The sequence below is a fragment of the Saimiri boliviensis genome, chromosome 12, assembly GCF_048565385.1.
Source record: "Saimiri boliviensis isolate mSaiBol1 chromosome 12, mSaiBol1.pri, whole genome shotgun sequence".
Lineage (NCBI taxonomy): Eukaryota > Metazoa > Chordata > Mammalia > Primates > Cebidae > Saimiri > Saimiri boliviensis.
In genome coordinates, this window is record NC_133460.1 from 88,340,888 (window position 1) to 88,368,673 (window position 27,786).

At 54.1% G+C, this 27,786-nt stretch overlaps 1 protein-coding gene across 7 annotated transcripts in view; it reads right to left on the reverse strand.

Moving 5' to 3' along the window:
- SH3PXD2A (SH3 and PX domains 2A) overlaps window positions 1-27,786 on the reverse strand; it is a 267,638-nt gene that overhangs the window by 83,723 nt on the left and 156,129 nt on the right. For 6 of the 7 annotated variants that reach the window (XM_074382818.1, XM_010333118.3, XM_074382817.1 and 3 more), the window contains one exon: window positions 9,560-9,588. In XM_074382818.1, coding sequence (XP_074238919.1) covers window positions 9,560-9,588 — 29 coding nt within the window. Of the gene's footprint in view, window positions 1-9,559; window positions 9,718-27,786 lie in introns of those variants that run through there. The other variant, XM_074382820.1, reaches the window with a different exon arrangement.

Genomic DNA, 27,786 nt, shown 5'->3' on the forward strand with positions numbered 1-27,786 from the left:
AAAATACAAAAAATTAGCCAGGCATGGTGGTGTGCATTTGTAATCCCAGCTACTCAGGAGGCTGAGGCAAGAGAATCACTTGAACCTGGGAGGCAGAGGTTGCAGTGAGTGCAATATCATGCCACTGTACTCCAGCCTGGGTGACAGAGCAAGACTTCATCTCGAAAACAAAACAAAACAAAATAAAACAAACCAAAAAAACCCCCACCAACCTGGGTAAGATGTGTCAGAAGCCAACACCTTCAAAAGACACACTCACTTCTGGAACGGGCTGTTTGGAGGGTGGCAGGAAGATCTTGGCCATGTTCTCTAAGTGGCCGGGGCCTTTCTCACTGAGGATGGGTGGCTCAGGGGATAAGAAAGCCTTGGACATTGCTTTAAAAAGTCTTGCTGCCGGGCGCGGTGGCTCAAGCCTGTAATCCCAGCACTTTGGGAGGCCGAGGCGGGTGGATCACAAGGTCGAGAGATCGAGACCATCCTGGTCAACATGGTGAAACCCCGTCTCTACTAAAAATACAAAAAACTAGCTGGGCATGGTGGCGCGTGCCTGTAATCCCAGCTACTCAGGAGGTTGAGGCAGGAGAATTGCCTGAACCCAGGAGGCGGAGGTTGCGGTGAGCTGAGATCGCGCCATTGCACTCCAGCCTGGGTAACAAGAGCGAAACTCCGTCTCAAATAAATAAATAAATAAATAAATAAAAAGTCTTGCTGATGATACGCTCTCCATGACTTCCTTTCTAGAGTCATCTCCTGCCCTACCCTCACTCCTGCCAGGATGATAGGCACCTCTCCTTCCCTCAGACTTCTCAAGTTCATGCCAAGCCAGGTGTGGTGGCTCGCTCCTGTAATCCCAACACTTCAGGAGGCTGAGGCAGGAGGATCACTTGAGGCCTGGAGTTCGAGACCAGCTGGGGCAACAGGCTGTCTCTACCAAATAAATAAATCAATCAGTAATAAAAAAAATAAATTAAAGCTTCTTAGAAGCGGTGGCTCACACCTGTAATCCTAGCATTTTGGGAGGCCAAGGTGGGTAGATTGCCTGAGTTCAGGAGTTCGACACCACCCTGGGTAACATGGAGAAACACGTCTCTAATAAAATACAAAAAAAATGAGCTGGGCATGGTGGTGGGCACCTGTAGTCCCAGCTACTTGGGAGACTGAGGTATGAGAATGGAGAGTCGGAGGCTGTAGTAGATCAAGATCGTGCCACTGTACTCTAGCCTGGGTGACAGAGTGAGACTCTGTCTCATACATAAATAAATAAACTGGGGCCAGGCGTAGTGGCGCACGCCTATAATCCCAGCACTTTGGGAGGCCAAGGCGGGTGGATCACAAGGTCAAAAGATCAACACTAGCCTGGCCAACATGGTGAAACCCAGTCTCTACTAAAATTACAAAAAATTAGCTGGGTGTGGTGGCAGGCGCCTGAAAAGACAGAAAGGGGTTCCTCCATGAAGCAGAAAGGAAAATGCCAGTGTTGGCCGGACGTGGTGACTCATGCCTGTAACTTCAGCATTTTGGGAGGCTGAGGCGGGCAGATCACCTGAAGTCAGGAGTTCAAGACCAGCCTGGCCAACATGGCGAAACCCAGTCTTTACTAAAAATACAAATATTAGCTGGGTGTGGTAGCGGGTGCCTGTAATCCCCCCTACTTGGGGGGCTGAGGCAGGAGAATCACTTGAACCCGGGAGGTGGAGGTTGCAGTGAGCCAAGATTGCCTAAGAGAACAAGCTCCAGCCTGGGTAACAGAGCAAGACTCAGTCCAAAAAACAAAACAAAACAAAAAAAAAGAATCTTGTGTCTGGCTGACCTTGGGCAAGTTCCTTAACTTCCCTTTCCTGGTCCATAAAATGACCACCTACCCAGGTCGCTGCAGGGAGGCTCCTGGCAATGATGAGATAGTGCACAGCCCGCCTTCCCCTGTCTGATTGAGGAGTCGCTCCTGAGAAAGGGCAAAAGCGGAAGCCAGTGCTCTCTCCTGTTTGAGCTGGGCCCCTCCTGTGCCGCCTCCTTTTCGTAGTAAAAACGGCTTCACACTTAGTGTTTCCTCCGGGCCAGGGACGGTGCTGGAGTAAACACTTCATGAACTTTCATTCAGTCCTCAACCCAATGGAAATGACCTATTACCCCCATTTTCCAGGTGAAGAAATGAGACACAGAGAAGGGCTTGCCCATGACCACTCACGGTGGGCAGAGCCAGGTCGTGAAACTAGGCATTCTGGCTCCAGAGTCCACATTTTTAACTCAACACAATACTCAGCAATGGCTGAGTGTACACCCTGTCTCCTCCTGGGGCTCACAGAATGGAAATAAATGCCTCCACTCAAAGACCAACTTCTCCCCTTCTTTCTTAATCTATCCATAATGAAAACGGCAATAACAAAAGGCAGAGCTGGGGTTCAAACCCTGTCTGCCTGTTGCCAAAACCTAAACTCTCAACCCCAAGCAGCACTGCTTCTCTGCAATGAAACTATATTAATGCTGATCTCATGAACTCAGCCAATAATACAGTTTTATGATCACGGAGACAGAGGTGAGGCTGAGCTCACCACTCCTCTGAGGAGAATAAAGTAAACAGGATTTCATGAGGAACATCAACACTTGCCGAAGAGAACAAGCTTGCAACGGTCTTGAGCAACCTCATCTGCATGCAAACGAGCTGGAGCTTCCAGCGGGCTCCAGCGAGGGGTGAAGCATCAGCCTCTCCCGGCCACAGCCCCAGGGCCCTGACCATCCCGGAGGCTCCGCGGCCGCCTGCGCCTCCTAGTGGCGCAACTCGGAACTTCCCGGCTACACGCCTTGGTGAAATGCAGCTTCCTAGAGGACTGGGTGAGAGCCGTGAGATCTTTGCAGGTCTCACCGGAACCCCTTTTTCTGGGGAGTTGCTCCAACCCTCTTGGGGTTTCTGGAGCAGTGTCAACCTTGGGCAAGCAACCACAGCTAACAACGACAGGCCCTTCCTACCGCCAGGCGCAGCACAAAGCCCCTTAAAGGGCATCACCTCATTGAACCCTGCGCACTTGGGGGCAAGCCAGGACGCTGTTACTGTAATGACCAAATTTGATAGGTGTGATGGTCAGGTGGTATACATCGACCTGGCTAGCTACCGTCCTCAGTTATGCAATCACACACGAATCTAGGTGTTGCTAGGAAACTTTTTTTTTTTTTTCCCCTATTTTGAGACAGAGTCTTGCGCTGTCGCCCAGGCTGGAGTACAATGGCATGATCTCTGCTCACTGCAACCTCTGCCTCCCAGGTTCATGTAATTCTCCCTGCTTCAGCCTCCTGAGTCGCTGGGATTACAAGGTGCCTGCCACCATGCCCAGCTAATTTTTTGTATTTTTAGTAGAGATGGGGTTTCGCCATGTTGGCCAGGCTGGTCTCAAACTCCTGACCTCAGGTGATCCACCTGCCTCGGCCTTCCAAAGCGCTGGGATCACAGGTGTGAGCTACTGCACCCCGCCGGGAACATATTTTTATAGTTCTTAAAGACCATGACCGGTTGACTTTAAGGGAAATTATCTAAAACACTGGATGGGCCTGAGTCAACAGCTGAAAGGCCTTCAGCAGGGTGGTGGTTTCCCTGAAGACATTTCACCTGTGGACAGCAGCTCCAGCCTGGGCCTGGGGGTGCAGCCTGCCCCCTTTTATGGCCTGCCCTGTGGATTTCAGACTTACCTAGCCAGCCCCCACAATTGTGTAAGCCAGTTCCTTACACTAACATCGCTTAATATATACCTCCCACTCGTTCTGTTCCTCTAGTTGAACCCTGGCTGATAGAACAGAACAGGTGAGATAACCTGTTCTCAGAGGCAAAGGGATTTGCCCAAGGTCACATGACTGGCAAGTTCCAGGCCTGAGAGCGGGGCGCCAGGCACCGTGATGCAGGTGCTTCCCAGCTCCCACTCAAACTCTCCCTCGAGGCCCACGCCCAATCACCACAGTCCGCCCAGCAACCGCGGCGCCTTGCCCCTCCACTGCTGCCCCTATTCCATCTCACCTGGCTAGCCGCCCCCGGTGACTCTGCACATCATATCCCATCCTGTCTAGTCAATCCCGATCATTCTATGATCGAAGCCAGATCATGTCCCTGCCTCTACTTAGAACCCTTCAGTGAATCTTTATCTCACTCAGTGAAAGTCAAAGTCCTTAGACTGTCCTGCAAGGCCCTACGTGGTGCTGCTTCACCCTACTCCCTCCCCACCCCCAGCTACATCTCTACTCTCACCTCCTTCCACTTCACCCTCCACTATTCTTCACCTCAGCCACAGGCCTTCCTACTGCGCCCTGAGCAGCCAGCACACACCCTTCCCCTAGGGCCTTTGCGCTTGCCATGCCCTTGGCTGGGACTGCTCTCCCCCAGGTAACCACGTTGCTCCCTCACTTCCCTCCTAATAGTACATTCTCCTGTATAGCTCCTCAACCACAGCACACTGCAAACTTCTCTAGGGTAGAAAGACACCCCAGCTGGGAACATATTTTTATAGTTATTAAAGACCATGACCAATTGACTTTAAGGGAAATTATCTAAAACACTCTGGGTGGGGCCGAGTCAACAGCTGAAAGGCCTACAGCAGGGTGGCGGTTTCCCTGAAGACATTTCACCTGTGGACCTACAGCCACAGCGCCTTGCACAGCGCCTAGCATACAGCTGCTGCTCAGTGAGGTCCGTCTCCCAACAAGCCACGCTCCGTCCTATCCCTCCACCTTTGTGCATGTGCCCTCTCAGGATTACCAAAGGCTCCCGCTGTCTGCTCCCAAACCAGAAAAACGTCTCCTCTTTCCAGATAATCATCCTCAATTTGAAGCCACCATGACCTTTCTTTCCTGACCCTGGTAGGTTCACTCCTTCTTAGATTAGATGCTTTCTTCCACTCATCCACCCATTCGAAAAGTACCAGTGGCCCCCGATACTGACGCAAGCCCTGCAGCCGAGGTCTCTGCTCTCGGGGTGGTGGGAGACAGAAGCAGCAAACACGTGGGACCACTGGAGTGTGGGAAGTGATCAGGAGGGAAGAAGAGGGGCCATCTGCGGGGCGGCTGGACAGCGGAGGATCCGGCAGCTTCGCCGACAAGGTGACAATTTTAAGCAGAAATCTTAAGATGGAGCCAGCCATGTGAAAAATCAGGGAAGAACATTCCAGGCAAGAGGGAAGATCAAGTACAAAGGCCACAAAGAAGAATGTGTTTGATGCGTTTAAGGAGCAGAAGGTGACTGGTGTGGCTGAGCAGAGTGTGCTGGGTCGGGGCGAGAGGGGTAAAGCCCAGGCCAGGAAGGCAGCCAGGGGCCAAGTCACACAAGCTCTGTGAGCCAGGGTAGGGAATTAGTTCTGGGTGGGATGGAGAGTCCCTGGGGGGAATTTAGGCAGGAAAGTATGTTATTTTCTTTCTTTCTTTCTCTTCTTCCTTTCCTCCCTCCCTCCCTCATTCCTGTTTAGAGATAGGGTCTCTCTGTTGCCCAGGCTGTAGTACAGTGGCACGATCATGCCTCATTGCAACTTCAAACTTCTCACCTGGCTGGCCACCCCTGCTAGCGATTCTCCCACCTCAGCCGCTTGAGTAGCTGGGACTACAGGCATGTCCCACCACACTTGGCTTTAGTAAAGACAGGATCTTGCTTTGTTGCCCAGGCTGGTCTCGAACTCCTAGGCTCAAGTGATCCTCTTGCTTTGGCCTCCTAAAGTGCTGGGATTACAGGCATGAGCCACTGCACCCAGCTGATCCATATTTTTTAAGAGCTCACCCTAGCTGTGGTGTGGAGAATGTCAGATAGAGGGCTAATAGAGAAGCAGTGAGACCAGGTAGAAAGGTGGGGTCTTCCTGGAGAGATGAAGGGGGCTTCTAACATGTGTGATGGTGAAGGTAAGGAGACAGCGGCTCTGCAGCTCAAGCTGGAGGGTAAAAGAAAGGGAAGAATCAAGAATGACTTCTCGGCCAGGCGCAGAGGCTCACATCTGTCATCCCAGCACTTTGGGAGGCTGAGGCAGGTGGATCACTTGAGGTCAGCAGTTCGAGACCAGCCTGGCCAACATGGTGAAACCCTGTTTCTACTAAAACTGCAAAAATTAGCCCGGGTGGTGGGTGGTGCCTATAATCCCAGCTACTTGGAGGCTGAGGCAGGAGAACCACTTGAACCTAGGAGGTGGAGGTTGCAGTGAGCTGAGGTTGTGCCTCTGCACTCCAGTCCAGGCAAAAGAGGAGAATCTATCTAAAAAAAAAAAAAAGAGTGACTTCGCAAAAGAGGAGAATCTATCTAAAAAAAAAAAAAAGAGTGACTTCTAGATGTTGGGCCTGAGCAATACAGTAGATAGTGCCAGTTCCTGAGATGGGGAAATGCTGGAAGGAGTAGGTTCAATGGAGGGAAGAAAGATGAAGATAAATTAGAGGCCAAACTCTCCTTCAGTTTTCAAGTTCACCAGCCCTGCTTCCTCCAGAAAGTTGCTGAGAACTTTCTTCTTCTGTTGACTCCACCTTCCCTAAGCCTTGCCTGAAGTCTAAGATCTGTGCTCAGAAAGAGATTTACAGTGAACCCCAGAATGGCATCCATTTCCTCTGTGCAAATGCCCCTGGCTGGAGTGACCCTGGGAAGCTTCGTGGTTCGTTATAGAGCAGGGCGGAGCCCTCAACACAGACTCCAATCCTCACTTTGTCAAGGGCTGTGTGTGGGCAGTCACCCCACCTGAGCCTCAGGTTCTCATTTGCAAAATGGGAATCCTATTACCCCTCATGTACTGTGGCTCTGATCAGCAAATGAGGAAACATGTAAATTTCCTAGCACACAGTAGATGCTCATTCAATAACAGTATCTGGCACTTCCAGGGGAGCTTTCTAGGTGGCAGGCGGTGTTCTAAGCATGCTTACATATATTAGTTTATTTAATCTTTGTTGTAACCATATGAGGTGTGTATTAGTCAGGGTTCTCCAGAGAAATAGAACCAACAGAGAGCTTGAAGAGAGGGAGATTTATTTTAGGAATTGGCTCATATGATTGTGGAGGTTTGAGAGTCCAAAATGTGAGACTGGGGGAAGAGCTGCCGCTGAGTCCAAAGCTGGCTGCTGGCAGAACTCCTTGTTGAGGGCGGGGGTGTGTGTCAGTCTTTGTTCTATTAAGAGGTCTTCAACCAATTGGATGAGGCCAGCCTGCATTATGGAGGCTAATCTGCTTTACTCAAAATCCACTGATTTATTTAAATGTGAATCTCATCTAGAAAACACCGTTGCAGAAACATCTAGAATAATGCTTGACCAACTATCTGGGCACTGTGGCCCAGCCAAGTTGACACATGATAAACCATCGCCAAGTGGGTAGGTATGAATGTTATCCCAAATGTACAGAAGAGGTAATGGGCACAGAGAGGCTAAGAAATCTACCCAAGGTCACAGAGGAGAGAAGCCAGACTCTCAACTCCTGCTGTCTGGCTCCAGAGCTGGCATTTTCAACCACGACAGACACTAAGTGGCCATTATCATAAGCACACCAATGTAAATTAAATTTCTCCATCCATCCTTTTCCTGGCCTGAGAGTGGAAGGCAGAGAAACTGGGAGTTGGCTTTCTCTGGGGAAGGCAGCCTGGGTGTGGCCCTACATTGCTTAGGAAGCAGTGCAGAAGCTGAGCCTCGGAGACTGCGGCGGGGTACCCAAGAGGTTATTTCGTCCAGCTCTTGCCTTACAGAGGGAAACTGAGGCCCAGCATAGATAAGGAATTTGCCTAAGGTCACGTAGGGAGAAAAGTGACAATGGAGCCAGCACTAGGTCCCAGTTCTTCAGAAAGTGCTCCTGCTGCGGAGAACTGACACACGTATATTTATTAGGTGCCAGGACTATTCCACACTAACATACTTAATCCTCTTGTGTCAGGTAGATACATTAGCATCTTTGTTTTAAAGAAAATGAGGAAACCGAGGCACAGAGAAGGTATGCAACTGGCCTAAGGTCACAAAGAGCCAGAATTTGAGCCCAGGTTCAACCAGGACACTATGCCTCTGAGGCCCAAGGCAAGCTTCTCGTGCGGGCGGTGACAGAGCACAATCCGTTTTGCCCCTCCTTCCATTTTCCCACCTGAGGCCTGTGTGGAGGGAAAGCGGAGGAGCGTTATTCCCCAGACTTACCCAGATGTTCGCAGAAATGCCTTTCTGCACCAGTGGGCAGGCATGCCTGAGACACCTCACACCCAGGTGACAGGCAAGTACACACACAGTTTGGGACATGCAGAGCTAGACACGACCCAAACAGGTACACAAATACACACGAACACAGACTCCAACCCATAACCAGATAGATCTCAACTACACACGCACCCAACCTATGCACCCAAACAAGTAAACACACCCTCATCGCACACAGCTATCATGACTCATACATGTACACAGAACCCCACAGGCACACACACCCCCATCACATAAACCAAGACACAACTTTCCCGGTTCTAACAGGCACGTGAGCAAGTACTTGCACACACAGAAACATACATATCCTACAATTACATCTATGCCATCCACCACACGGGGCACACCCCTCAACCTATCCACAGACCAATGCACCTGGGCACAGGAGCCATTCAAGGAGCCACGTGTTACTACCTACATCCCCAAGGAACAGACCCCAGGATGGATGTCCAGGTACCGCCACCCCATCAATGTGGCCAATCCATGTGGCAGCACCGTTCACTGCAGCAGTCTGTCCCCACCCCCACTTCAGCACACACACAGCCCTAATTCCTAGGGACCACTCTCCCCCAGTTAACTACAGCCCACCCACATCCAGGCGTTTGCCATTTGGGGAGCCCAGCCTCCCCCTTTCATAGAGAATCCTGTTCTACCCTCAACCCACAGCAGGCAGCTCCGAGGGGTGGCCTGCCTCTCTCCCTGCCTCCACCCCCTTCCAAACTCCGGGCGGGCCCTGGCACCTGTCAGGTCAATGCTAGGGTGCTGGGGAGGGTCGGGTCTTAGCTGTCAAAACGCAGAGCCCCCACTTCCGCAGGGAGAACACGCTCAGAGTTGGGGGAGGGAGGAAGGTCCACGGTGCAGGCGCTAAAAACTCAAGTGACTCAAGGACGACCCCTTTTCAGTCCTGGATCTCAATCTCACCTTCTCGCAGGGAAGCCCCGCGTCTCTAATAACCCTTTCATCACCGCTGCACCGCGGGAAGGACTGGAGAAGTCACGGCACTGCGCAGCAGTGGTCGCCGCAGCCCAGGGGCCAAGGACCCGGCTGCCCACGGTGCGGTGGCTTAGGCCCTTCCCGAGCCACCCAAGCACTCCCCATGCACCCACCCCCACTCCCACTGGAAACAGCGAGGTAGCGGGAGCCCGAGAGAGTCGGTGGGGGGGGAGAACGAAGGTTCTAGGACCAGAGGTGTCAGGGGGCATGCACTGGGGAGGAGCAAGAGAAGCGAGTACCCCCGGCCCCGCAGGATCCCAGGGCTGGCGCGAAAGGACAACTCCCCCCGCACCCCCCGACCCCGGCCCTCAGCCCCCAGGAAGTCCTCCGCAGGATCGGAGGGGCGCGTGCACGCAGCGGGAAGGAAGGCTGAAGGGAAAACGCCCGGAGGCTCCCTTACCTGATTTCCTCTTGGAACTGCCATAGTCCCTGAAAAAGAAGCAACAACAGATAGACATGTTTAGGAGCGGGCGCGGGCGCGGGGCTGCGGCTGCGGGGGCGCCCTCAGGCTGGCTGCGGTCGGTCCCCGGTGCCGCTGCTCATGTGATGCCCACCGCCGGCGAGCCGCGCGCTCCGCAGCCGCACGCACTGCGCGCCGCGCCAGCCCGCCCGCCCGTCCGTCCGCGGGCCCCTTGCCAGCCCGGCCCCCGGGCGCGATTCGCCCGCCCCGCCCCGCCCCGCCCCAGCCCGCAGGCTAACTGGGGCTCACCTTCCCTAAGCCTCGGCGGGCCGGGGAGGGCGAGGCAGGTTGTCTGCACGTCCCAAACTGGGAAACTGAGGGTCCGGGAGGGCGCTCGCCGGAACCCGGGCCCTACCCGGCGCTGGGAGCCCGCTCACCCCGCCCAGAAGCGTTTCACCTCCCTGTTCTTTGCATGGTTTGCGCTAGCGCTAGCGATGCAAAACACTGGGAGGTGAACCCGGCCCACTCAGCCCGTAAGTCACGACTGAAATGTGTCGTCCTCCACACCACCCTCCAGGTAACCACAGATTTGTGTGACCCTTTGATTAAAGTCTGTCCCTGTCCTAGACCCGAGACTCGCTGCGGGCCACTGTGGCTGCTTCCTCTCACTGTCCGACCTGAGACTGGCAGCGGCCATGGATAAGACCCTTCTCAGGCTACGGCTGGAGAGTCCCGATGGGGCGTGGGAAGTCGGGGACAGAGGATTCTGCAAAGTTAACTGGGAGGCCAGGAACGGTAGGAACGGAAGTTGAGCTTCCGAGGAAGTGAGCACTGGGTTCAAATGCTGTCAGAGACTGTAACTGCTGTAACCTCAGGCCTCCGTTTACCTGCCCTGCCCTCCAGCAAAGAGTTAAGCCAGACTCAAGGATGGGCAGATTTCGCAAATCAGGCCTTTGCTCCAGCCTTCCTTATCTCCGCGACCCCTCTCACCCCACCCTCCATTCACAATCGTTAGGGGACTGGGAAGGTGAGCTGGCTCCCTTAACCTGACCCTCAGTGCCCCTAAACACTGAAAGTTCTCTTCAGTGCTCGGGGAACAGCAGAGGGGCTGGATGGGGCTCTCTTTGGAGTCTGAAGGAAATGCCTTCCATTTTCCCCAGGGACCAAAGAAAATGCCAATTGCTGCCCAACTTTGGTCAAAGCCAACTAGCCCGCTGGTCTGCCACTAGAAAGGTGGGGGTGGGGGTGTGGTGGAGGGGGATTCTCTTGGAGGAAGAGGCAGCAGGCTCCCAGGGAAGGCAGCAGAGTCGGCCTCATGGAGGCTCCCCAAGATTCTGATCCAGGAGCTCTAGGGGTGGCCTCCAACATGGGGAGTGTTTATTCAGCTCCAAGGTGATCTGCTTGCATAGCAGAGAGTGGGGAGCTCCCCTGCTCCTAGGCATCTGCCTTTCCCAAAACTTGGACTCAGAACCCACTTAATCAGAATGCTGGGGCCGAGGTTCAGAAATCTGCTTTTCTGACATCTCCCCTTCCTTGTTTGAGAACCCCCTTGGTATTCCATGCCCCCTTCGATCCTCTCATCCACACTAAGAGGAAGGTCCTATCATCCCCATTTTAGAGATTAGGAAACGGAGGTTCAGCCATTGTCCAAGGCTGCCCAATCTGGGGAAAGGCTGTGGTTTATAAGCCCACGGAAGGAATAAAAACTGCAGCGTGGATGGGGTGGAGGAGAATCTGTGGAAACTGTTGCCTTGTAAAGGAGCTACAGAAAGGTGGGAGAGTGGCTGAGCGCGGTGGCTCACGCCTATAATCCCAGCACTTTGGGAGACCAAGGCGGGTGGATCATGAGGTCAGGAGATCGAGCCCGGCCAACATGGTGAAACCCTGTCTCTACTAAAAATACAAAAATTAGCTGAGCGTGGTGGCGCCTGCCTGTAATCCCAGCTACTTCGGAGGCTGAGGCACAAGAGTGGCTTGAACCCAGCAGGCGGAGGTTGCAGTGAGCCGAGATCGCGCCACGGCACTCCAGCCTGGGTGATAGAACGAGACTCGGTCTCAAAAAATAAAAAACAAAAAAAACAAAGAAAGGTGGGAGAGTTTCCATCTACCCCCTCCCTGGGCTCCCACCAGTCAGTCCAGGGAAGGCCTTAACAAGGGCACGCTTGCCTCCCTTGCAGAAGGGAGATTGGGCAGACTGTGTCCTGGAGTGCCTAGCTGTGCCCCCAAAAAGCTCAACCGTGCAGAGAATTCCAGAGAGGAGGAAGAGAGTATTAGATGGTAGCTGTGCCCTGCCCAGAAGACTTTCCACTCCCAAGGAGGAAATTAGTTTTTCAGGCCTTTTCACTGAGGGCTACTGGGGAAGAGCAGGGAGTGGATGGAGGGTACTGAGGAGCTGCCCTCTGCTGTCCCACAATTTTCCTGCTGGTCCAGGCAGGAGAAGCCTGGGACCAATGGCTCACTGACCATCCCCCCAACCTGGCGGCCAGGCGGCGCGCACCTTCCTCCCAGGGATGGCAACCTTCTCCTTCTCCAGCTCTGAGCAGCTTCAGGCTACCCAGGCTGTTCCCATGAGACAGGAGAGCACAGCGAGACTCAGGAGTGATGCAGGCACAGCGGCTCATGCCTGTAATCCCAGCACTTTGGGAGGCTGAGGCAGGAGGATCATTTGAGCCTCGGAGTTCAAGACCAGCCTAGGTAACATAGTGAGACTCTCGCCTCTACCGAAAATTCAAAAAAGTAGCTAGGCATGGTAGCATGCACTTGTACTCCCAACTACAAGGGAGGCTGAGGTGGGAAGACTGCTTGAAGCCCTGGAGGTCAAGGCTGCAGTGGGCTCTGATGGCACCACTGTACTCCAGACTGGATGACAGAGTGAGACTCTGTCTCAAAAAAAGGCCGGGCGTGGTGGCTCAAGCCTGTAATCCCAGCACTTTGGGAGGCCAAGGCGGGTGGATCACGAGGTCGAGAGATCGAAACCATCCTGGTCAACATGGTGAAACCCCATCTCTACTAAAAATACAAAAAATTAGCTGGGCATGGTGGCGCGTGCCTGTAATCCCAGCTACTCAGGAGGCTGAGGCAGGAGAATTGCTTGAACCCAGGAGGCAGAGGTTGCGGTGAGCTGAGATCGTGCCATTGCACTCCAGCCTGGGTAACAAGAGCGAAACTCCGTCTCAAAAAAAAAAAAAAGAGTGGGAAGGAAACAAAACTCACATGCTTTGAGGGCCCCCTTTGCGCCAGGCTCTGCGTGGCGATTCTCACCTGCCATTTGATGGAATCATCTAGAAAGTGGTTAAAATTCAGATGGAGGGCCCCACCCCAACCTACTGCAAGACCTGCATCTCCAACAAGTTCCCCTGGGGACCCTGAGGCTGCCTCAGGGTTGCATCACCTCCATCAGCCTCCGGCCACCCCGGAGAAATCTCCTGGCCTGCCTGTCCTTCAGCCAGAGTACAGAGTCCTCCTCACCAAGGACTTCCGGATCCCTCCCTGCAGCAGGAGTGGGCTCTCCTCTTGCAGGTGAGTAGAGCAAAGCTTAGGGAAGCCAGACAACTTGCTCAAAGCCACACAGTGGGTGGGTGAGGCCACCACTGGGGACCAGAAAACCCAGGCCTTGCTCTGAGGCTCAAGACAAATGCCCAATCGCCACCCCCTCCTGGAGCAGTGGGCACAGGGGTGGAAGCCAGAGCCCAGGGGCCTGATCAGCACACGGGGTTAATAGGGTGGAGGCTGAGGTCTTGGCAGTGGGGATCGCCAGGCTGTGACTGAATGGTGGGAATCCTGACTCCTTCAGGGTGTCTGGCCTCCCGCCCCGTAGGCGCTGCCCTAATAGGAAACCTTTTGGAAGCTTCCGGTTGGGCATCCTTTAGCAAAGCCATTTCCTATTTTTAGCTGCTGAATAGGCTGATAAGCAGTTTAGGTATCCAGTGGCTGGGACTCCCCCATCCCTCACAAAGGAGGGCAAGAGGCAAAGGCAGGGATCCTCCTCCATGCTACAACCACTTCCCACTGCCCTACAACCAATCCCGGCGTGGCAGGACAGCAACGGCCCTGCATTGGGGCTCAGTTCCCTAGCAACTCAAGAAGCCCTCTCCTTCCCATGAGAGTCCCCTTCTCCAGTCCACGATCCCTCCTTGCTCCAATTCTTGCCCTGAGCTGGTGCTGACAGCCCCCACCCTGCCGGTGACTCCACTCCTGGTAGGTCACAGTCTAGCCTGCTTCCGACTTGCTGCTGAATCACTATCCCAGGGAGCCACAGGAAGAAGGCGGGGGAGGGTGGGGCTAGCATCTCCCTCTAACGTTGCCAGAGGCTAATGTAATTGAAAGGGCCTCCCAGGCTGTGTCCTGAAACAGCTCCCTCGAATCAGACCACTCAGCCATTCACTCTCTGCAGCTGGTCCAGGGGTGACTCAGACCACAGGCACAGGGACCCACAGTCCTAGGAAAACAGGGACATGGGACTTGTCAGGGCTCCAACTGGACAAACTGGGACGGGTGATCTCCTGTGGTCCACAGGAATGGCCTGGCTGGGAAAGGTGTGGAGTTCCCTCATCCAGCACTCCATCCCTCCCCATCTAAACAAGGATTCTGGCTGCCTCTGCTCCCGCCCCACCCCATCCCCAGGTGGTATGGTTCATCTTCCCAGCCCAGGTGCGGCCCCTCCCTGTAGGATGATGCAGTCTGCGTCTGGATGAGGCAGGTTCTGGAGATGGAGGCCTCCAGTTCAAATCCCTGCTGGCAGGGGCGGGCGGGGGAGGCGGGGAATGCCCTTGATCTACTTTCTTGGCCTCTTGAGTTTCTACTTCTCTAGCTGTAGAACAGGGACAATCGCAGCACCAAGCCCTCAGAGTCTGCAGAAGACGCAATGTACAGTATGCAGAACGGGCTTCGCACAGAAACTGCTATAAATTGTCTTTGCCATTATTCGTTCACACCTGGGCCCATCAGACCCCACCTCAGTTGCTATGCAGGCGGCAAAGACCTGTCTAAACCTGGGCCCTGCAGCGCCCCTGAAACGAAAGGAGCTTTTCCTCAAGGACCTCACCATGAGGCCGCAGGCAGTGCCAGACAGGGGTGATTCCGGCCCCACTTTCAGAGTTTTGGGCTTTCGCAAATGCCAAAACCACCACTGGTCTCTGCCTAGTGCTGAGCACCAGGAAGTGCGTCCATCCCTGACCCACAGGAATGGACACACGCCTCTGGACCCATCTATTAGGACACATTTAACTTCCCAAGAAGTGGCCAACTCTCAGAGCCCCAAAACCAAGAGATGTAAAGGGCTTGTATTTTCATGCTAACGCAGACCCTAAAGGGTTTTTCTTTTCTCCTTTCATTGATCTCGGCCAGATACAATTCACAGGTGTTGCCCCGTTTTGACACATGGCTCCCCACACTCTGCCTTCCCCTTGAAAACTCCCAGGATTCAGTCTCTGGTGTTCCGAAGTAGGCAGAGCAGGTGTTCACCCATTTCATGGATGAGGAGATTGAGGTCTGAGGTTTCAGTGGCTGGCCCAGGCTCCTGAAGCTAAAGGGACAGTCCTGACCCACAGTGCTCCAGATGGGCCGTGCTGAGGTCCACTAGGGATTGGGACACAAGGAGAGGTCACACCAGTGGTGGGCAGCAGGCCCTCACTGGGGAAAGGAGGTGGCCATCCTGCCACTCAGGGTTCCCAGAGTGACAGGTGAAGCCAGGAAGAGCCACTGAGGCATGGGAGAGAGAGGAGAGGAGGCTGGGCCTGGTGGGGCCAGCTCTGTGGAAGGGTGCTGAGGGCCCACCAGGTACAGTTCTGACGAATACTGCAGGGTCATGCCCTCCACTGCCCACCCCGCCCCCCACCACTCTCCCTCCCGTCAGCAAGTGCCTTGGCAAAGACACACGCCCGAACTTCCAGCCTGGTATTCTCCACTCCTGTCTGGCTGACATTGGCTGCTGGGCCCAGGAGCTTGTCTGTGGGGCCTACAGCCACTGGGAAGTGCTCGAGAGGCCAGCTGGGCTGCCAGACAGCTGACTTGGGGGTGACCTTGAGAGCCCAGCTGTCACTGAGGACATGGGCACTACCTAGAGTATGAGGGCTGGGGAAGACGCAGTGTTGACCAGGGGAGTGACGTGGGGCCCTCGAGACACATCATGATTTCGACTGCCATTACCACCCTATAAGCACTTGTTAAGCTCCTGCTGTAGACAATCTCATTAAGGCCCATGCAGGCAGGCAGAGGAGATACGTGTGACGTAAGTCCAATGAAAAGTAACATTCTCAGACCATCCATGACGAGAATGACAGGAGGGGTGACACTCAGTGCAGAGAAAGGAGAGGTCAAGGGGGTCTCAGAACAACCCAGGTAGCTTCCTGGAGGAGGAGGCCTTGAAGGACAAGGGGGTTTGGATCCATGGAGGGGGAAAGGTCTAGAAGCAGGAACAAGCAGCTCCGAACAGTTGCGGACTGGGCAGTCGGGGGTTAGTGGGTGGACAGGCCATGAAAGGCCAGGCCGGGCAAGGCTCTGATACCTGGCTGCGAAATCTAGAAGTTTGCAGAATTGGGGAGTGATGTGGTCAGATCCTGGCTGGAGGAAAATTTTTGTTAAGAGGTGAGGTTGACAGCTGGGGGTTGGAGGATGTCAAAGTCCAGTGCTGAATGTCAGCAGACTCGGGTTCTGGGCCCAGCTCTGTCCCTCAGGGGTTGGTGGCACTGGACAAGCCACTTCAAACATAGTGCTTTTCAAATGACAGGCAGTGACCCATTAGTGAGTTCTGGAATCAATGTATGGGTCCCAGTAAGCATTTCAAAAAGAACAGACTAGAAATGATCCACGAGTCACCCTGGGCAAGACTGTTGTGTGGCACCTGCATCAGATGTCTGTCTGTGTCTCAGTTGCAATGTGAAATTTCCTACTGTGGCAGGAAGGTTTGAAAAACACTGACAGATTCTCTGGGCCTCAGATTCCCCAGTCCTAACGGGAGGCTACTCTGCATGCCCTCACAGGGCTATTGTGAGAATTCAAATTCTCTGTGAAACCACCAGTGAGAAGGTGCATGTTCCAGAAACCAAGTGAGGCAGGACTGAGCAAAGGGGCCGGGCGAAGGGGCTTTGGGTCACTGAGGGCTGGAGAGTTGGGGGATTTTTTTTCACCCCACTTAGCCCCTAGCTGGGTTTTTGTTCTGGCTTTTGAGAGCCTTTGCACAGAATCGTCTCCAGGGGCAGTGACCTCCAGGCAAGACAGACAGAGGGGCCTGCAGACCATTCTCTGATCCTGTTTGCTCCCTGATCTAAATGGTGGCATTGAGGGCCCTTGTGTTTAACAAGAATCCGTCCTTTCTCCACAGGGCCTGTGTTTTCCAGGGTTCTGAGAAAGGACCCCATTGTGACCATGTGGCTTGTCCAGAGAGGCTGGAATTCCTGTCCTGGGTGAAAAAGCTGAATTCCTGCGGAGAGAAGGGGTCTTGGGCTCCCCAGGCTATGTCCCAGAGAAGCCACATGCTACATCACGGACCCCAGAACCCCCCGGCATTTTGTTTGTCTCCTGAACATCCCAGAGGGTCTGTGTTGCTGCTCTGTCCATAGCGAAAGAACAAAGCACGGTCTGTCTGTCTCCTCTGACTTGTTCCACTATTCTGGGCAAAGGCCAGAAGTGTGTCTTCAGCCTCAGGACAGGCTATACCATGTCCAGGCCTCAGAGCAGGGAGTTAAATGGGTGGGTGGGTTAGAACTCTGGTTCAGCCACCTCGTGCTTTGTGATATAAACAAGTGATTTCACCTCTCTGTACCTTCGGTTGTAAAAGAGGGTTAAATAGTTGCTATCTTACAGAGCTGTTTTGGGGATTACATGGGATAACGTGCAAATCTCTTTAATGGCATCTGGCCCATGGAAAGGACCCCCAGCCCAACAGCCTGGGCTCACAGGGGCTAGACTAAGAGTGTGGATGGTGCCCGGAATATGGGAGGTGCTGACTGTCACCTTCCCAGTATGGCCTGTGTGAGACCCTGGCTCTGTCAATCAGGGCACTGACACAGGACCATGATGACGGACAGGCCTGAGTTCCCACCATGTGCATTCCAAGGAGTCCCACCTAGATGTGACACTGAGGAGCAGTCCATGGCAGTGGGAGGAGGCAGGGCGAGGGGAGGTGGGGAGGACGGCAGAAACACACAGCTGATTTCCTAGAGGGGGAAATGGAGCCGGGGATCGCCAGTTCAGCCCATTGCCATGGAGTGCCGGGAGCGCCTCCTCACGCCACCTGGGATCCTGCTCCCTGTGTTGCCAGACTACTCTTGGCTATAGGGGCTCCCTGGACTTCCATGGAAGGGGGAGTGACAAAATGGGTTAATAGGGTTCAACAATGAAGTCCCTGAGGCAAAGGTCAAGGAGGGTCTCCTATATTTAAAGACCTTCCCTGCCTCTCTCCAAGTCCATCCATCATCCATTTACCGTCTATCTATCCACCATCTATCCATCTATCATCTAGCCATCCATCATCTATCCACCATCCATCCATCATCCATCCACCATCCATCCACCATCCACCATCCATCCATCCATCATCCATTTACCATCTATCTATCCACCATTCATCCATCTATCCACCATCCATCCATCATCCATCCACCATCCATCATCCATTTACCATCTATCTATCCACCATCCGTCCATCTATCATCTAGCCATCCATCATCCATCCACCATCCACTATCCATCATCCATCCACCATCCATCATTCATCCACCATCCATCCACCATCCATCATCCATCTACCATCCATCATCCATCCACCATCCATCCATCATCTATCCACCACCCATCATCCATCCACCATCCATCATCCATCCACCATCCATCCATCATCCAACCACCATCCATCCACCATCCACCATCCATCCATCCATCATCCATCCACCATCCATCCATCATCTATCCACCATCCATCATCCATCCACCATCCATCCATCATCCAACCACCATCCATCCACCATCCACCATCCATCCATCCATCATCCATCCACCATCCATCCATCATCTATCCACCATCCATCATCCATCCACCATCCATCCATCATCCATCCACCATCCATCCACCATCCACCATCCATCCATCCATCATCCATCCACCATCCATCCATCATCCATCTACCATCCATCCACCATCCATCCATCCATCATCCATTTACCATCTGTCTATCCACCATCCATCCATCTATCCACCATCCATCCATCATCCATCCACCATCCATCATCCATTTACCATCTATCTATCCACCATCCATCCATCATCTAGCCATCCATCATCCATCCACCATCCATCATCCATCCACCATCCCACCATCCATCCATCATCCATCCACCATCCATCATCCATCCACCATCCATCCACCATCCATCCATCATCCATCCGCCATCCATCCACCATCCATTATCCATCCACCATCCATCCATCATCCATCCACTATCCATCCATCATCCATCATCCATCCACCATCCAACCACCATCAATCCATCATCCATTCACCATCCATCCATCATCCATCCACCATCCATCATCCATCCACCATCCATCCATCCATCCATCTGCCATCCATCCACCATCTACCATCCATCCATCCATCCACCATCCATCCATCATCCATCCACCATCCATCCACCATCCATCCACCTATCCACCATCCATCCATCATCCATCCACCATCTATCCACATCTCAACTGAAGGGTTGCTTAGACCCAGTCTTCTGTGTGAAGCAAGAGAGTGGCAGAAGACACACCTTCCTGTCCTCAAAGAGCTGGAGAGAGAAGGCGAACACCCACGAAAAGACAACCTACCAGTTCCTTTGTGATCAGGTTCCCCAAAGCTTGGTCAAAGCAAATATTGTGTAGGAACTCCCAGGACAGGGAGATCAGAGTGGTCTGGTGTGGTCAGGGAGGGCTATAGGTGGAAGACAGGGCACTGGAGCTAGCCCTTGAAAGATGAATATTTAGAAAGAGCAGAAGCAGGAATGAGATTTGGGGTGGAAGGGATGGTGTGAGCAAAGGTGGAGGGGCAAGAACAGACGTGAGCCTGTGCGTGTGCGCGTGTGCGTGTGCACGCGTGTGTGTGTGTGTGTGTGTGTGTGAGTGTGCATGTGTGCGGGCATGCTGGGAGGGAAGGGTAAGAAGGCTGTATGTTTTGGGGGAGTAGGACAGGCATCTGGGGCTGGACTGAGTCCCAAAGGAAGCTGGCTCGGATTTTAGAGGAAGTTGCTGAGAGCAACCCAGCAGCAGTAGTCCTACAGAGATTTTCTCTGAAGGCGGTGGCACCAGCTCTGAGCCTGAGGATCACATTCCTAGCTGCTTCTGGTTTTCCCTGTTCAGGCAGTGGGGTGGGGATTTGTTTCCAGGGAGCCACAGGACTGCTTTGACCACAGGACTGCTTTGACTCAAGCGATACCAGCCCCATCTGCAGAAGTGTGCCTGGTCTACGTGTCGGAGTGTGTGAGACACAGGCAGATAACAGGGTCCCGCTGCAGAGCACAGACCTCTTGGGTCACTCCCCAGCCCTGGTCTGGTTTCAACCCGAGACTGGGAGCTTAGGCCAAGGGCTCTCAACTTCCCATGGAGGCCAAGGAGCCCACCCAAGGCCAGGCTGTGCTCGTTCCTGATTTGCCTCTGTGGGAAAGAGGACTTGGAGGGCCCCGCACTTCTCCCTGTACACACCTCGCCCACCTGCACGGCCCTGCGAGGCCCGGTAAAGGAACCTGAACCTCCCAGACTTTCCTGGATGCCACGTGACAAACCCACAAGCACCAAGCACCCAGATGTACCCAGCCCGACGGAGGCGGCTGCATTAGCCCCATTTCACAGATGCGGCTCAGTCAGCTGAAGCCACTTGCCTGTTGTCACGCAGCTTGCAATGGGAGGCAAGGCTGCAGACCGCGCTGTCTGTGCTGCCACCACCACAGGCCCCCTCCTCCTGTCTAGTGTTTCACAACTTTCAAGGCCTAGAGAGGGGGCACCTCCTCCAGAAAGTCCACTCTGATTTTAAACCCGAGTGGCACCAAATGTTCTAATTCTGTCCCCAACACCCAGTGGTGCCCTCAAAGGAGCTGTCCAGTGTAATTCTCTGGGGTGATGGAAATGGTCTCTCTGCCCTGGCCAGTATGGCAGCCACTGGCCACGGTGGCACTGAGCACTCAAACAGTGAATTGTGGCCAGTAGCACTCAAACACTGAATTTTCCATTTTGTTTAATTAAGATTTAAAGAGCCACGGTGGCTACTTTATTGAACAGTACAATCCAGACTCTGAAATGGTATGGCCAGAAGGTTTGGCTCCCATGGGTGTGTGTGTGTGTGTGTGTGTGTGTGTGTGTGTGTGTGTGGTGTGTGTGTGTGTTACGTGTGGCTGCCTAGGTTCAAAGCCCTGCTCAGCCAGACAGATTATTTAGGGTCTCTGTCTTCCTTTATAAAGTGCAGAGACTGTAAGGATACACCTAATTGGATTGCTGGGGGATAAGCAAGTTAATACACATAAAGTCCCCAGTGCCCAGTCAGTCACAGGGAGCACATGCACAGATCCTCCACCCACTGCTCCAGCCCCACCTGCCAGTCACGGGCCCTGCTGCCAGCGGTGGTTCACCCTGCAGAGGGGAGAGGCAGGGAAGAGCTGTGACCTGCAGGGGAAATGGCAGAACCACCTGAGACAGAGTGGGCTTGGCCAACAGAGGGCACTGAGGGAGGGGGCCAGGAAGGTCGGGGCGGCGGTCGCGGGTGGAGGAGCAGCGTGGGAAGAAGCCTGGCTGGCCTCAATGGGGTGGGCCAAGGCTCGTGGTGTCTGTGCAGAGATGAGGAAAACCAGGCTCTGCAGGGTAAAACCACTTTGTTGAGAAGACACTGGTGGCTGGTGGCTGGCAGCACTGGGGGTGGCAGAGCGGGGGAATTCAAGCTCGTCTGAATGACTGTTGCCACTTTCACATTTCCCCAGAGTCCCTTGCCGCTGCCGGGCTGATGGGTCTCCCCAGAGGCGACAGGAGTGACCGCTAAGCCTGGATCTCCCTCTCTGCTGCACCACGAGCCTGACTTAATGTGGTTGTCCCACAGAGGGCAGCGGCTGCCATGTTCTGCACAGCAGGCACGCCAAACGCAGGACAAAGGGGTTCCTGGCCAAGGGCCTGTGTGCCCAGCGCTGGCATGGCTCCCGGGTCAGCCTGGATGCAGGGCAGCCTGGGGGCTTCCCCAGGGTCTCCCAGAGCATACACATAAAGGACTCGGACTAGGAGGAGTTCTGCAAGATGCCAACCGGGGTTCCAGGCCTGGCTGATGGAGCGGAGAGCATGACCTGGGTGATGGCAGCCCCCTCTGTGCCTTAGTTTCCCTGATTGGGTTTCTGCAAAGAGGCCTCTAGCTCCAGCCTCAGGCAGGCCTGCATCCTGCTTGCAGCAGGAGGGCCATCCAGGAACCCTAGGTAATACCTAGGTAACACCTCCATGCCCCAGCCTCCTGTGGCTGCCTTCCTGTCAACCTTGACTGCTCAGCAGCAACTCCAGTGAGGCCCCTCCCTGTGGCTCGAAGGTCGGTTCACTACAGGTCCCAGCAGGCCTGCCCTGGGCTGCCAACCTCCATCCTCCACCAAGCAACCTCTCCTGTGCTTCTGTACCAAGGAGAAGCTCCCCCAGGGCCCTGGAGCAGGCCTGTGCCCTTAGACCCCAAAGCATGGTGGGAAACAGGGAGAGAGGGTGGTGGGTGTGGCCAGGCCTTGGTGAGAGTCATCACTGAGTAGCCCTCCCCACCCTGAGTGAGCTTTTCTTTCCCAAAGGTGGAAGTGGCAGTGCTGCTACTACTATCACTAATACCATTATTGACAAGAGCGCTACGGTTGTCAAGCATTTACATACGCCAGGTACCAGACGAGGCCCTGGACACACATCAGCTAATTTTAACCTCATTACATGCCTGTGTGGTACAGTCCCTTATCATCCCCATTTTATAGAAGAGAAATGGAGGATCAGAGAGAGCATGTGACTTGCCCAAAGTCACACAGCTTGTGAGGGACAGAGGTAACTGGAGGCCAAGCTGGCTCAGTCTAGTGCTCAAATACGAGCCACCATGCTGTTCATTCACCACCTTGTGGCTAAGAAGGACACGTAAAATCCAAACAGAAAAGCTAAACGCGGAGTAGGCGGGGAAGAAAAAGGTAAAATGAAGGCAAAGACTCGAAGTCGGAAACACCCAAATGACCAGTCTGGCCTACGTGGTGAAACCCCCTCTCCACTAAAAATACAAAAATTAGCTGGACATAATGGTGGGCACCTGTAATCCCAGCTACTTGGGAGGCCGAGGTAGGAGAATTGCTTGAGCCTGGGAGGCAGAGGTCGCAGTGAGCCGAGATTGCACCACTGCACGCCAGCCTGGACGACAGAGCAGGACTCTGTCCCAAAAAAGAAAAAGAAAAAGAAAAAACGAAATACCCAAACACCACCACTGAGTTCTAGACTCTTCTTAGGGAGGTCACGACTTCAGGTCTGGCACGAGAAAGGCCAACAGGAAGAAACCCGGCTGGTGACCGGCAGTGGGTCACAGTGTCACAGCGTCCATGACCACATGCTCGAGATGCACTGTGGTTTTGGATGGGAACAGAGCACCCCCTCTAGAGCGCCTGCAGTGGTCCAGCTTCCTGGGCTGCCTCCTGGTGGTTCTGCCACTGGTGTGGCTGCTCAGTGGGTCGGTGGCTGGCCTGCAGCCTGGGCGTGGCCGGGCTTCACGAGGGCCGGTTTTACACCTCAGCAGAGGTGTTTTAAGTTCTGGGGACAGTGATGCTAGACCGATGCCGTCTTGGCCCCAGCTCTCAGCCTAATGCACTTCCTGGCCCCCGCCCCGAAAACCTTATCCTAGACAGCACTAGGTTCTTTTCCGTGTGGCTCCCACCACTCCCAGTATGCCTTTGCCACTGCCTCCTTTGTCCTCTACTTCCTTCCCTCAACAGGAGGCTCCCTGAGGGCAGGAACTGGGTGTGTCTTGCCAGGCCCAGCCCAGGACAGGGCTGGTCATAATTATGTTTCCTGAATGAATGGACGAATTCCCTGACAACCGGTAACCAAGTTCAGGGGTGCTGGATGGTCTCGAGGGGCTGGTCAGACGCTGCAACACCATCCCGAGTGTCTCAGTCCCTGCCTGGTAGGACACGCAGACCCTGCATCTCTGCTCTCCACTCCTTTCTCCCCCACCCAGTAGAGCTCAGTGGAAGTGCCGCTTCCTCCAGGAGGTCATCCCTGATTGTCACAGATGGGTCAGCAAGTGCAGATGGTATATTTCTTGCCTGTTTATGAGGACGGACTTTGCAGCAGTAGGAAGCCTCCTGTGCTCTGTCCTCTGTGACGTCACCTCAGGTTGCCATGGAAACCACCCTGGCATCACAGTGGAGCCCAGTGCTCTTGCTAACACCCTGCACTCTGGCTCACCTGTGTCTCTCTCCTCCTGTGGTTGGACTACAGTATCTGGGCCTCCTTCACACGTATCCCTGGCAGGGCTCAAGTCTGAGAACAGAGTCTTGCGCTTACCTGGGTGCTTACCATGCGCTAGGCATGGCAGTATATATTTCAATTTTTTTAAATTAAAATTGTTTTTAGAGACAGGGTCTTGCTATGTTGCCCAGGCTCATCTCGAACTCCTGGCCTCAAGCAATTCTCCTGCCTCAGCCTCCCAAAGTGTTGGGATTACGGGTGTAGTGAACCACCTGGCCAGCTGCACACTGTACTTCATGTACATGATTTCAGTTAATTCTTGGAGCCACCCACCAAGAGGAACATGCTATCATGACTCCCATGTCCCAGAAGAGGAAACTGAGGCAGAGTTGGTTAAGTCACTTCCCAGTGACAGAGCTGGGATCTGACCCCAGTGCCAGCTGACTCCTAACCATCATGAGCTGTGGTGTCTCTCTACCTTCCCACCCTCCTGCCCTTGGGAAATCTCCAAGCCTGCACTCAAGGCCACCCTGGCCCAGCCTCTCCCCCTGTCCTCTTGCCTCCAAACCCTCCCTCCACCCAAGCCCACCTGGAGGCGCAGCTCCCCCACAGCCTTCCCTGCACACCCACAGCCCCCAGTCTCTCGCCCTTTCCAGTTCCTCCTGCGCTCCTGGTTTGAGCGCCTCTGTGGGACCTGCTTGGCCTCCTCAAGCGCAGTGACTGTCTGTGGTACCCTGGTCAGTCTGGCTCTTCTGGGACATGGGATGCAGGAGCCTGGCCTCCTCCATACAGGCCCTCCTGACAACCTTAGCCAGCGTGGACCTCAGACCTTGAGTGAATCACAGCCCTGTCTCCACACTCTTGTTCCAGAAACTCAGCTGGTGACAAAGGGCCTCAGTCCCAGGCCCCAGGCTAGGGTGGGGGTGGTGGGGACTTCCTGACCTTTGCTGCGGCTGCCAGGCTCTTTCCTTTCCTTTGGTTCCTGCAGCACCAACCAGTGGCTCCCTCAATGGGAGGTGGGAGCCCAGGCCTCCCCAGGCGAAGGCCACCAGGAAGCCCTGGGCAGTCACCCTAAGCACAATGGGAAGCACAGGCTTTTAGGAAAGCTCCCTCCGGCTATTGTCTGGGGATGGCCTGGAGGTGGGGAGAGAGGTGCATGAATGCCCAGCGCCCCAGCACCCCTGCCCCCCGGGAACAGCCTGCAGCCAGGTGCCGGTCCCCACGAGATGGAGCTGGTCAGTAACACACCGCGCTTGGCAGCCTTGTCTTCCCTGCCCTCTGCCACCTTACTGGTGCCTTCTGGTGTCACCTCCAAACTGCTTGAGCCCCAATCCTCAGCCTCAGATCTGCTTCTGGGAAATTCCAAACCAAGATGCCTGCCTTTCCTTGAATTATTTCCCTGTCTTGGGCAGCACAAAGTATCCCCTGCTCCTGTCTGTTAAGATCCTCATGGCTGCTGAGCCCTTCCTTCCACAGTGCCCAGCACATGGGGCCAGCACGGGGATAATGCATGCCCCCCACCCTCTGGCTCCTGAGGCAGCGCTGCAGTTCTCCAGGGGTCTCTGACCAGGTGTCAGGCTCATGGGTGCCCTCTCCAGTTTGGGGGGTGGGGGGCAGGAAGTGGTGCTCCCGGCAATTAACCTTGAATTTTCTGGTTTGCAGGCACAGCCTGGTCTAATCTGGAGCCTGCCTCTGCCAAATTAAATCAGACCTGGCCACAGCCAAGCTCCTGCTTCTGAGCCATTCAGAGGAGCCTTCTCCCTGTCCATCAGCCAGGCTCCTACTGGAATCTTCTCAAGAGCTCAACTCAGACCTCCAGGCACCTTCCCATGCACCGCACCACGGATGCTCCAGATGCTGCAGGCCTGGGGTTGCTCTTGAAATCGGAGGGAACGTTCTGAGAACCAGAAAGAGCACTGGATTTGGAGCCAAAAAACCTGGTGCTAATCCAGTTTCTCTGACCCCAGGCAAATCATTTCCCTTCTCTGGACTGTACAACCTGCAAAGGCTGGGCTGGATGATGTCTAGGGAACTGAGCTCCAAAGGCTGGGACTAGGGGCAAACACTCCCACCCTGCCTCTCACTGGGGCACAGCCAGGATGGAAGGAGAAGCTGGTCCTATGACTCCAGGAACTGCAAACCCACGCAGCTGCAAGTTGAGTGGTGTTTTGCGGGCACTGATGAGCCAGCCTCTGGCACAGCCCCTTTGACAACAGCAACAGTAACTGGTACCATTCATTAGGACTGTGTGCTGCGCAGCATGCTAAGCCCTTGCCAAGCTTTGCTGAGGGGCAGGATAGTTAAGAGGCTCTAGCCCGTATTTGTCACTTACTGGCGTTGCAAGTCACATGACCTCTCTGTGCTTCAGTGGCTTAATCTGCAAACTGGGGTGAAATAACTATACCCACTTCATAGGATGGATGCAAAAGTTAGAGAATTAAAACAAGTAGCCTGGCAGGGCGCCGTGGCTCACACCTGTAATCCCAGCACTTTGGGAAGCCCCAGTGGGCGGATCCTGAGGACAGGAGTTCAAGACCAGCCTGGCCAACATGGCAAAACCTTGTCTCTACTAAAAATACAGACGTGGGAGTGGGCACATGTAATCCCAGATCCCAGCTACCTGGGAGGCTGAGGCAGGAGAATTGCTTGAACCTGGGAGGTGAAGATTGCAGTGAGCTGACATAGCACCGCTGCACTCCAGCCTGGGTGACAGAGCAACACTCCAACTCAAAAACAAAACAAATGTAGTCTGGGCACAGTAGCTCACACCTGTAATCCCAGAACTTTGGGAGGCTGAAGTGGGTGGATCACCTGAGCTCAGGAGTTCAAGACCAGCCTGGGCAACATAGCAAAACCCTGCCTTTACCAAAAATACAAAAAAATCAGCTGGGAACAGTGGCATACCCCCTGTAGTCAGGAGGCCGAGACAGGAGAACTGCTTGAGCCTGGGAGGTGGAGGGTGCAGTGAGCCAAGATCATACCACTGCACTCCAACCTGGGTGACAGAGTGAAACCCCCTCTCAAAAAATTAAAAATAATTTTGAAAAAGTAAACTGCTTAGAAGAATGTCATCGCATGGTGAGATACAATAAATGAGCTCTTACTAGCCTTTGAGACCTCATAGTAACCCTATGCTGCCACTTCTAAGATCCCTGTTTTACTCCTGGGGGAACGTAAGGCCCCAGAGAGTCATCCTCTCCATTTACTGCACTTACTGTGTCCAAGCCGTCAGCTAGCATGAGGGATACAGTGGATGCCCGGTGGCCGTGTTCTGGCCCTCACGGCATGTGCAGCCTCTCTGTTAGGGATCTAATCACCTCTCTAGTATATGCCACAAGTGAGATGTCCTGCTAATGGGGGAGAGGTGGGGACAGCAGGCCCATGTGTGATGAGTAAGTGGGGTTAAAAGATTGCCTGGGAGCCGAGGCGGGATAGCCTGTGCCCAGGAGTTCAAGGCCAGCCTGAACAACATAGCAAGACCTCATCTCTACAAAAAAAATTTTAAAAATAGTGGGTCATGGTGGCATGTGCCAGTAGTCCCAGCTACTCAGGAGGCTGAGGCAGGAGGATGGCTTGGGCCCAGCAGTTTGAAGCCCCTGCACTCTAGGACTGGGCGACAGGAGAATATCAATAATAAAAGATTGCCCCAGCCGGGCGCGGTGGCTCAAGCCTGTAATCCCAGCACTTTGGGAGGCCGAGGCGGGTGGATCACGAGGTCAAGAGATCGAGACCATCCTGGTCAACATGGTGAAACCCCGTCTCTACTAATGGTGCAAAAAATTAGCTGAGCATGGTGGCGCGTGCCTGT